General features: G+C 36.8%; 1 protein-coding gene across 8 annotated transcripts in view; it reads right to left on the bottom strand.

The window, feature by feature from the left end:
- The window catches only part of LOC139966083 (atrial natriuretic peptide receptor 1-like), a 161,401-nt gene that overhangs the window by 61,720 nt on the left and 87,539 nt on the right, over positions 1-12,142 (bottom strand). Inside the window, exon 1 of one of the 8 annotated variants that reach the window (XM_071968769.1) lies at positions 5,378-7,007. The exons of the other annotated variants lie outside the window; for them this stretch is intronic. Within the exon in view, the coding sequence (XP_071824870.1) occupies positions 5,378-6,053 (676 nt within the window). The 5' untranslated portion in view covers positions 6,054-7,007. Of the gene's footprint in view, positions 1-5,377; positions 7,008-12,142 lie in introns of those variants that run through there. 8 annotated transcript variants of the gene reach the window in all.

The following is a 12,142-nucleotide window of genomic DNA, read 5'->3' as shown; positions in this document are numbered from 1 at the left end:
TTTCAGCGATTTCGAAGAACAGTTTATGAACTGTTATTTGAGTACGAGAGTGTATTATGTGCAACGCTATGTTCGTATACCAACTGGGCATGGTAGGATGTATACGTTCGCGATATGTACGTAATATATAATAGGCAATCACATGTGCGTGTACATACGAGAGTGTATTTGCTGCGGAAATAGGAGTCTAACTTCAAGTCGCTCGTTTTGCCTATTTGCCTGCACTACGTCAATCACCAAATCGATGCCTTCGAACAAACGGTGCTTTTGGTGAGAAGCTGGTGATTTGAAAATCAGATTGCTACAAGAAGAAAACGTCGAATGGTGACAATTTTCACATGGTTAGACAGAACAAAATAAGAACTACAAGGACAATGTATAAAATCTTCCACCAGACAATACCTTTAATATGCCCACAGTATGTCGGTGAAAATTCTCGTAGCATTTATATTTCTATTGTCGCACTTTAATATAGAGATGCCTTGAATTATGTCTGTCCCCTTGTACAGTAGAATTTTAAATTGATACTTAGTCAACTATACGTGCAAGCTAACGCAAAAAAAGTTTCAGCGTTCTGTAGTGTTATTGTTCTTGTTTTAAAAATGTTTCTTAAATAATTATTCCTAGAATTCAACGTAATGATAGTCACCATTGATAAATATACTATCTATCTATTTTACGACATACGTGTAGGGTTGCCAATCAAAGGAAAATACCTAGTCATCCACCCGCTCAAAAGGTGGAAACAAAACTTAACACCTACAAAGGACACGATTCGCTACTTCACCCAAAATGAAAATATAGAACTGTGGATCGTGTTTTTCTAACATTGTTGAAATAAATCGATATAAATTAAGAGCATCCAGAAGTCCAGAACCGTTCATCAATTTAAAAAATCTATCTATTTATAAATAAAAGGTTTAAGGCGTATGAATGTTCAATACATATGGAGATCATCGCCGTGGTTTATATTCAAGGCAACCCCATCTTTTCCAAAAAGTAGCCATATCCATAAAAACAAGTTTTATTTACGATCGAAAAGATTGGATAAATTGGTGAAACAGGCCTACAACAATAAAATGAAACGGTAATTTATAGGCCTATAGTCATACGAGTCATAACTCACACCGTCTCTAAACTCTAAACAATGGACGCTACAACGAGGCAATTTAGGAAAACACCAAACGCTTTTTGTTTGGGCAGAACTGGGAAGGGTGGGGGGGGGTGGGGTTACGTCATAGTTGCTTAGCTTGTTGCACATCGGCGTCATATAGCAACTGAAACCATACCACTACATGATAATACGTGTACTTATTCAAAGGTCACCTTTATTTACGGCGACCTTAACAAATCGTTACCCATTGTAGTTGTTTTGATAAATGACAAACTTTACCGTTTTTCAGAGAAGAAAGCAGTTATGACGTCAGTCTAGATTCTTCCTATCAGGTGACTTACTTTGTAATGGAACGGAAATCATCTGTCTGACGAAAAGCTCGTCAAGTGTGAACCCACAAACACATTTAACTTCTTTCTCATGTAGTGACACTGAAATCAAACTTTAAGTTTATTGCAAATGATTTGGTCTCGCGTTAAAATAAAGTATATATAGGAACCAAACATGATCCACTTTAAGACTTTATTGAAAACCTAATTTAGATTCATACATTAATTACTGGAAGATGATTTGCAAGCACGATATCATAGCCGGATTATTTATTTATGGCTAAGGTGCTAATGAAAGACTATGAGAAGGAGGTCATTAAGAACAGGGTGATCTCAAGAGGTTACCTTTGAGAACGATGTAGTTCAATTTTGTGGAGACCAACAGAGGACCCCTCCCCCCCCCCCATTACTACACCCACCACCGGAATCCCGGCAGAGTTCCGGGTTCCTTTTATTGGGATGCATGTCAGGCACAGTGGTATATTTAAAACAATGGTTCCTGTTGTGATACCTTGCCCTGGGTCTCCCGAACTATGTATAGATGATCCCTATTAGACAAAGCAATTAAATTTCCAATGCCCCTTTAATCGGTGAGTGTGTTAAATTCACGGAATTGTCACTAACAATGTATGAACAACAACATGAGTTTGATTGATGATAGACATCGTATGACCACTGTGTTTTTGTGGAAATCAGGTTGCAGAGAGTGTGAAATAGTGATGAAATATAAGTAACACACTTTCGGAATGATAGGTTTTCTGTCAACTACGAACCTTAGCCAATTTGGGCCACGCGGATTTCACTGTTTTTATTGTTGTTGCCCACTCCTAACTCAGAATTCCTGGCTACAGTCCAGTGTTAATGGTGAATTCACTGCATGCTGAATATGTGGATGGAATGTCTATAGTGTAATGAAAGCTAGCCTCAAATTGGTAAATGCATAATATCAAACTAAAATCCAGGGTATAGATAATAATAATAACTTTTAGTTCACTTACTTCTTCCTTAATTTCATGATTATTTCGATATGTTTGCTAATGTTTTTCTCTCCCAATGATATCAGAACTTCAATTACTTAAATTTCAGCTAAGAAGGACATCAGGCCGAATCAAAGGCTTTATGGTATCTTCTATTTGGGATAACAAAAGAAAAAGAGCACAATGCTTCCAATCAATATGATTAAGACCTTGATGTAAGAAATTTGAAATAGCATTCATTGAGAGTTGTTGATACTGCCGCACCAGTAAGGACATGAATTTTCCAATAATATACCAGATATGCAATGCTTTCAGCCTCAGAAAATACAAGCGGATGAAAAGAAAGTCAAAATGTCGTGATTGTTTAAAAGATCATAGTTTACTCCTGGCACATTATTGATACCTTTTGTGTGAGTTTTTTAATGCAATCCTTTTAAAAAAATGGACAGAATACTTTAAATGGAACGCCAATGTTGATGCACATAACCTATGCAAACGGGGTAACGCACATTAGTACGGAATCAACAGAGAGATGGGTTGATTGCTCTTTATTTAGCTAAAAAAACTTAACTAGTCTTGGTGTATGTTGGTGCAGCGCGTAAAAGACATGAAACATCAATCCATGAACTACTCGACCTCTCAACAGCCCCCACCATCTCAATCCCCATAAAATTTCTAATTGTTAGCCAAAACAGCCGCTTCATCAACCTTAACCAGTTCAACCTCCTTATAACTTATTCAGCCAAGTAAACCGCCTCGGTACCCTTTAATATTCATCTCAACTAATTAAATCATGCATCTCAACCATTTTGACCAACCAGGGACTCCCTGAACAAAATTAGTTATTCAATTTGCCCATTCTCCTCAATGCCATAGCTTGTTCAGCCTAACTACACATCCGCCTAAACCGTTAAACCGCCCACTCCCCACAACCAAGGTTTTTAGCTTAGGAGAGATGTTATGAGGTACAGGACATTGTTAGAAATGTCGTCTAAGCAGTAGACTTTGTTACATCTCCCAGTTTAGGCAAATTTGTTCTTTCCTCGCATTGTTATGACATGCACACACTTATCCCCTGAAAACATTCCAGCCCACTTGCTGTTACCTCTTCTCGGTTGCCACCATTAAGACTTGGAGAGGTGAAGGTGTACCGCGAAGACTGAAAAGAGGCACGTTCTCAGCAAGAAGAGCACGTATTCAGATCTGATAGAGTATAAAAGAAAGAGATGTAGGACAGTCTTAGTCCCTTTTCAGTTGGGACTGTTAGAGTCTGACAGTGTTATCATGGCTGTGCCTCTTAACTATCTACATTCAAGGTAACGCACACTAAAAAATCCACTAATGTATATTAATAAACGTTAGATGAATATTGCGTTAACACAGTCTCGTCATCCGATACGACCGGGTGGGTATGTGTGTGTGTGTTGCACCGCGAGGTGACTATCACTTCATGTTATCAAATAAGGAATTTCATATCTCCACTGCGTTTTGTAGTAGGGAGTTGTCAACTTTGGTTGTTGTTACAAAAATATTGCAGAGGTGGAGCACTCGGAGCCGAGTCCGCCAAGTCATGTTCATGGTTAAATACTTGGCTAAGATCATATAAATTGTACCCGTAGACCGCTCACCAGCTTGTAACCGAGATCATGTGTCTACTCCCTTATATAGAAGGGAATCGTGATACCTCACTTGAATGTAACACTGTGATGATCACATGCTTACAGTATCAATAGAGGAGGGTACAGAATACGGAGCTTGTCACGGGGATTGATGAGAATGATAGACCAAGCAAGTTAAAAAACATTAATATTAACAAAAATACGTTTACTGATTGGCGAAAATAAACTATTTGAATGTTCCACGTAAGTTTATGACGATTTATACTCTTCTTCACGTATTTTGAATGATAATACATGTTAAATCAAAATGATTAAGTAGTTAAAGTTCAATCAATTAAACTATAATGGAATGTTGCATAAAAGTAATTTTGAGACCCTTCTGATCTTGCGAGTCGTAATTCAGATATAATTATTGAACATTCCGTGGGTTACAAACTCGTACAGAAAGCTAGGGTTAGACTACCATTATTGATAAATGTTTACCAGTCGTTATTAATGTAATTAAATTAAACAACCCGAAATACTATCATTAATTAGCAAATTGTTTCACAGAACCAAACACAGGTGAAGATGAGACATGTTCAAGTACGCTTCTCCTTACATGCGTGCCCGTTGAGAATGAACATATGGCATATACATTTTGATTGTTTTTTCCTTTCCTGGAAGAGTTCATACTTGATCATGTACAAACAATTTCAACTTGTTTATAAAGTGTAATTACAGGAAACTTTAAGGATCTTAAAGGACTTTAAGAGAGTAAAATACCAAGTAGTTGATGAAGAAAATGCCATCGAAGAATGTCCTTCTTGTACACAACCAAGTCCTCCAATTTTGAGAATATTTTAATCACGAATAGTATTGTCTGATTTCGTTGCTAGAGTCAAAAAGGATCTACAGAAAATATAATTTATTATTAGAAGCTCTGATCTCATTGTCTGTACAGGTTTGAACTCCTTTATTTTATCTCAATAAACGCGATCGTAATATATTTTGAAAGATTATTCCCACCCAACTAATTATTACTTTATCTAATTAAGGTCATGGCATGCGGTTCACAAAAGGCAACATGCAATGTACAATATAAAATGTTTAATGTACAACGGACACAATACGCAGTACAATGCACGCAGTACATTGTTACACTGTAAAAATTACACTGTAAAAAGTACACTATAAAGCGTACAATATGCAATGTACAATATCCAATATGCTCTGTAAAATGTTTAATGTACGCAGTACACTGCACACAGTACACTGTTTCAATGTACACAGTACACTATACAATGAACAATGTCCATTGTGCAATATACAATTCAAACAATGAATAAAGAAACATACCTCTTGCCTCTGAGATAGCCACCGATAAGGCTTCCTTGTCAGTTTCAAAATTATCTGTAACAACCACGTTTAAGGTATAATTTTTCCTTACTCGCAACTCCTCCACAATGGAAGGGGAGACCAGAGTAAAGTATCCACGGGATCGTATAAGCATTGCACATCTTTTCCATTTATAGAGGGAAAATAGACCTGAGAGTAAATTGGCTATAGATTCGGATTTGTGCGCCGTCCGAGTTAAGGTAGAGAATCTTGATTTGTCATCGAAATCACTAGCTGTTGCCCCACCACTAATAGTAGGAATATTAAGAAATGCGGCTAGATCACCAATGCCTATCATTTCAAAACTACAAACGTGACCAATAAGAGCGGAAATCGGATCCTCATGTACCATTTGACTAAACAGTCCAACTCCGACATTAGGTGCAGAAGGAGAACAACTTCTTAACGTTTCGCCGACAACCGAAGTTATCGAAAAGTTCAGATAAACTCCATCTTCGACACCTTTAGTTATCATTTCAATGGCGACGTCAACCGGTGGTTTTAACTGGCTTTGATCCAAAGCGGAACCATTTCCGTTAAACAATAATCCAAGTTTTACTTCTGGTCGTGAACAATAACTACAGTGAACACAAAACAACAATAAGAAGAAACGGTAACTTATAGTGTCATTCGCCATCTTTTGAGCTTTCAACTATCTCTAAAAGTTATATGTTCTACCATTATATTTATTCTGAGCAAGGAAAACCATGAAACCGAACACGTGATGATTTTGGGATAACACCTAGGTATATCTGAACCCGAATAATTTCATTCGAAATGTGGGTCAGCTCCACTCAGGATGTCTCATAAATCCGTTACACTGTTTTTGTTTTATTGGTTTAGAATCCAGACCCAATGAAATTGTGTGATTGCACTCATAGCACGATATAATATACTCAGGATGGTTAAAATCGAAGATTTACTTATGACGTACATACCCGTTCAATATTTCTGGAAAAAAACTTACTCGATAAAGTAAAATCACTTTTAATGTCCTTGTAGGTTTGAAAAAGGAATCAATGTTCCTCTTCTTTCGTTCCTCCAACAGAAATGTTCCTTAGCACTTTTTCTCTCTATTTGTTTCAATAGTGAAATGGCGTAGTATTATAGGTAACTTTACGCATCAATGACTTAACAGAGACTTCCTTTTGCGTGAAATTGTTAAAAATTTGTTTCGGTTGAATGCTTGTCTTTGATTCCTTAACAATTTGAAGCGGAAAAGCCAAAAGCGTCATGAACTGTCCCTGGAAATTCAACAAAGTTGCTCCAAACATCATTCGGGTGATTGAACAAAGTTCTTGTAAGGAAGAATGACATGCAAAAAAGAGGTCTTATTAGCACACTACAGAAGAAGGCCGTTCAATTCAATTAACTATTTCTGGATGAGTCTTATTTTGGTATAATTTTTCACTTGTGACCCGTTTTGATATAAATGCTTACGTAAATGTGACATTTTAATGGTTTCTCTCTAAACTATTATTTAAGCGTTTCGTAATGAGTAATTTTAAGACCGCCAATAACTGCAAAGAGGCGTCCACCAATAGGCATTAGACATTTTTTGTTTTTAGATGATATATTAATTGCTATCGGGTATGCGCGTGTTACGTTTCAGACCAACTACATTTTTTCAACTTCCGAAATTGAATGTAACAAGAAATGTTACAAGGCTAATAACAGGTGATGTTCACGTATAACAATAGAAGTAATTTTATGTTCTTTTTGTCAAAGATTGTACAAGTAAATGTTTAGATCTTCTAACTGGGCCAGATGTTCTTCGTTACAGTACACGCATTAGAAGCCATTCTTCTCGTTGTCGTCAATTTACATCTGGTAGATGGTATAATTAAATTAAATTAAATTACCGTAAACACAAAAGCTTAAATACAGACAGTTTTAGGTCCCACCATAATTAGATATGCAACAATAGACGAATAGAATGCTCCATTTGGCTCATATTAGCCATACTGAACAACGAAGTCAAAAAGAATAAATTACCGTTTCGGCAACTTTCATTTCTTGCCCACCTAGTGGCTATCTTCTTATTTACTTAGAACTAATATTCGGAAACCTACATTTTTCTAGTGCGTCACAAAAATCTGTGTTCAGAAAGAAATTCGCATACTAAAATTGGAAGAAAATGAAGATTGAAAGGTCTCAATTAGTATCGCAGAATAATTAATACAGTTGTGTGTACATTCATTCACATTGGATCGTCCGTGAACTGTAGATATGTGGTTTAGTGTAAAATAAACGTTACAAGGACGAAAACATCTAAAGTACGGTCTTTATTTTCTTGTATCAATATTGAATATTATATATATATATAGTCAGATACGTGTTTTCGTGTAAGATGTACATTGTAATGACGAAACTATACTATCTTTGTATATCCCTTTCGTAGAAAACCGATAAACGGTGCATGTTGAATTTCGAGGGCTGAAGTAAGTCCAGGATAAAGATAACCTAGATATACCCTTGTTAGTAAGTTCAAGTCACGAACCATGCCAAATTGGGTATCAACGCAGGAAAGATTTCATTCAATTAACGAACAATCTGGTTGTTCAAGGTAAGAATCTACCTGCTAAGCTTGTATGCACATCGTCATGGTACAGCAACTGAAACCATACCGATGCAAGAAAAATACGTGTATACTTGATTATAGGACACCTTTATTTGCAGCTACAGTAACAAATCAATACCCGTTTTGGTTGGATGGATGAATGGCGGCTTTACAGTTTTTCAGAGAAGGAAGCAGCTATGACGTCACTCTAGGTTCCAAGTCTCCCTATCAGGTGACTTACTTTGCAATGGAACGGAAGTCATCTGCCTGACGAAAAGCTCGTCAAGTGTGAACCCACAAACACATTTAACTTCTTTCTCATATAGTGATACTGAAATCAAACTTTAAGTTTATTGCAAATGATTTGGTCTCGCGTTAAAATAAAGTATATATAGGCACCAAACATGATCCACTGTAAGACTTTATCGAAAAACCTAATCTAGATTCAAACATTAATTACTGGAAGAGGATTTGCAAGCACGATATCCTTGCCGGGTGCTCATAGACCAGGGTCCGCAGACCCCTGTTTCAAAGGCTATGAGATGGAGGTCATTAAGAACAGGGTGAGCTCAAGAGGTTACATTTTGGTATGACCTAGTTCATTTTTGTGGGGACCAACATAGGACTCCCCGTTACCACACCCACCACAGGAATCCCGGCAGAGTTCCGGGTTCTTTTTATTGGGAAGCATGCCAGGCACAGTGGTTTACTTAAAATATTGGCTCCTGTTGTGATACCTTGCCCAACCTGGGACTCCCGAACTATTTATAGATGACAAAACTAGGAAAAAAAAGGTTTTAATACCCCTTTTATCGGTAAATGTGTGAAAATTAACGCCAAACTTTAGCCAATCTTGGGCAAACTATACTCTCCCCATCCCCCCCCCCCTCTACCTCCTCCCCTGGACAATGGTGTGCCTTCCAATTTTGTGCCGACGTCATTTATAAAAACATGTTTACAAGTTTCAGGACACAAATGTTGTGACACTCCTTAAATTATTGTTGCCCACTCCTTACTCAGAATTCCTGGCTACAGTCCAGTGTAAATGGTGAATTCACTGCATGCTAAATATGCGGATGGAATGTCTATAGTGTAATGTAAGGCTAGCTTCGAATTGGTGAGACAGAAAATTTAACCGAGATGTCAAACTTATTCCGGGTAAAAGAACATCAAGTTCACTTACTTCTTTCTTAATTTCATGATTATTTCGATATGTTTGTTAAGGTTTATCAATCCCGATGAAATTAGAACTTCAATTACTTAAGTTATAGCTACCCCAAACACTCGAAGGTCATCAGGCCGAAGAATGGCTTCATGGTATCTTCTTTTGGGATAAAAAAAAAAGAGTTTGAGTATATTGTTCACAACAATAAAAGAGGGTAGTACAAAGTCAAGATAAAACAAGGTGGTGGAGGAGGATTACAAATGCATTAGCTTTTACGAGCAGTCCCCCTTAAACAAGTTAAACAGTACAGATAAACACAATACAACAATAGAGGAAATGAACAAAGAAAAAGGTAATTAACAACCTACAAGCAATAATGATTTAGAAGATAATCCTTTAACCTTTTTTTAAAGGAAGAGATACTATTTATATTTTTAATGTTGTTATCTAGTATATTCTAAAGTTTAACGCCACTGTTTATAACAAATCGATGGACAATATCATTGCAAGAAAGATATGTGCAAAAACCGTGAGATTTCCTTGTGTTATAAGAATGGAAAGTGATGTTATAACTTAAACAAGTATCAAACTTAAGCGGTAAGAGCGTCTTTTATACTTGAACATGAAAACAGCCACTTTTAAATTGTAGATATCAAAAATATGAGGAATCCTTTGAGTGAAGACAAGGGATTTGGTTGGTACACGGTAATCAGAATTTGTCAAAATACGAAGGGCTCTTTTTTGTAAAATATATAAACGATTCAAGTAAGAAGAGTAAGTGTTTCCCCATATAATATTACAATAGGATAGTTGCGAATGAATACGTAAACCATACAAAACTTTAATGATATTAGATGGGACGAAATAGCTGATTTTATACAACATACGAATTACTCTTGAAATTTTAGAACAAACAACATCGATATGGTGTTTCAATGTGAGGTTGGAGTCCATATAAATTCCAAGAAATTTGGTTTTATTAACTAGGACAATTATATTACAATCAATGAAAAACTCAATAGTACCAAGTTTACGCTGCAAAGGAGGAAAAATCATGAAATTGGTTTTAGAAAGAGCACAACGCTTCCATTTACAATGTTTAAAACTTCGATGTTAGAAATCTGCAATAGCAATCATCAAGAGTTGTTGATACTGCCGCACCAGTAAAGACTGGAATGTTCCAGAAATATTATGCAATGCTTTCCACATCAAGAAATGCAGGTGGATAAAACGAAAGCCAAAATGTCGAGATTTTTGAAAAGATCATAGTTTATTCCTGGCACATAATTGATCCCTTTTTCAGTGTTTTGATGCAATCCTTTTTATTAAATGAAAAGAATGCTAAAGATGGAACGTCAATTTCGATGCACATAACCTATGCAAACAGAGTTACGCGCACATTAGTACGGGATCAACACAGAGATGGGTTGATTGCTCTTTATTTAGACAAACAAAACTTAACAAGTCTTGGTGTATGTTGGTGCAGCGCGTGAAAGACATGAAACATCAATCCATGAACTACTCAACCTCTCAACAGCCCCACCATCTCAATCCCAATAACCTTTCTACTTGACAGCCACTTCAGCGGCTTCAACCACCTTAACGAGTTCATCCTCCTTAACTTATTCAGCCACGTAAACCGATTCGGTAACCTTCAATATTCATCTTAACTAATTAAATCATGAATCTCAACCACCAAGGTTGCTAGTTTAAGATAAATGTTATGAGGTACAGGACATTGTTAGGAATGTCGTCTAAGAAGTAGACTTTGCGACATCTCCCAGTTTAGGCACATTTGTTTTTCCTCGTATTGCTATGACATGCACACACTTATCCTCTGAAAACACTCCAGCCCACTTGCTGTTACCTCTCCTCGGTTGCCGCCATTAAGACTTGGAGAGGTGAAGGCGTACTGCAAAGACACGTTCTCAGCAAGTGGTGTGCGAATTTACACTGACAGAGTATTAAAGACAGAGATCTAGGACAGTCTCAGCCCGAGTCCCTATTCAGTCGGGACTGTTAAAGTCTGACAGTGTTATTATGACTTTACCTTTTAGCTATCTACATTCAAGGTACGCACACTAAAATAAATCCACTAATGAATATTAATAAACGTTAGACGAAAATTGCGTAAACACAGTCTCGTCATCCAATACAGTCCCAATACAGTGTCTATCCCTTCATGTAATCAATTAAGGGATTTTATTTTTCCACTACGTTTTTTGGTAGGGAATTGTCAACTTTGGTTGTTGTTACAAAAAATATTGCAGAGCTGGAGCACTCGGAGCCGAGTCCGGTCGAGTCCGCCACGTCATGTATATGGTTCATGTACATTATATGTGCTCTCTTCAGATACACAGTATTCAGTGGATAGCTCACCAGCTTCTAACCGAGATCATGTGTCTACTCCTTTATATATAAGGGACTCGTGATACCTCACTTGACGTAACACTGTGATGACCACATGGTTACAGTATCAATGTAAGGTGACTGGGTTGAGAGTGGATCATATTACTTAGTTTTCGATCCTAGGCTCTATCTTGGTTGACTTTTTATCATGGCTGAATATATTGGTTAACTTTAATGTTAGCTTTTCATAATTATTCTTAATCTTATAAATTACGCCATGTTGATATTTGGATCCAACGTTTGTGCAAAATCGTTTATTGAAAGTTAATAGTTTACATTAATTTACATCATCATTTTTAATGAAATAAATGTATACATCGATATGTTTACAAAGCAATAAAACATGCATTCAAGTGGTGGTTCTAAAAGTTTCTCCTTTTAATTCAACTATATATAACTGGTTAGCAATGTAGTGAAATGTTACGGGATGCGGCTTCCTGTAACGTATGGTGGAGGGTTCAGAAGACGGAGCTTGCCAATGGGGTTGATGAGAATGATAGACCAAACCCCCCCCCCCCAAAAAAAAAAAAAATTATAATAATTGTAAAACGTTACCGATTAGCGAAAATACACATTTGATTGTTCCACGTAA

This window comes from Apostichopus japonicus, chromosome 4, assembly GCF_037975245.1.
Source record: "Apostichopus japonicus isolate 1M-3 chromosome 4, ASM3797524v1, whole genome shotgun sequence".
In the NCBI taxonomy this organism is placed as follows: domain Eukaryota; kingdom Metazoa; phylum Echinodermata; class Holothuroidea; order Aspidochirotida; family Stichopodidae; genus Apostichopus; species Apostichopus japonicus.
The sequence above is the reverse complement of the archived record's forward strand: the minus strand, read 5'-3'. Positions and strand labels throughout refer to the sequence as shown.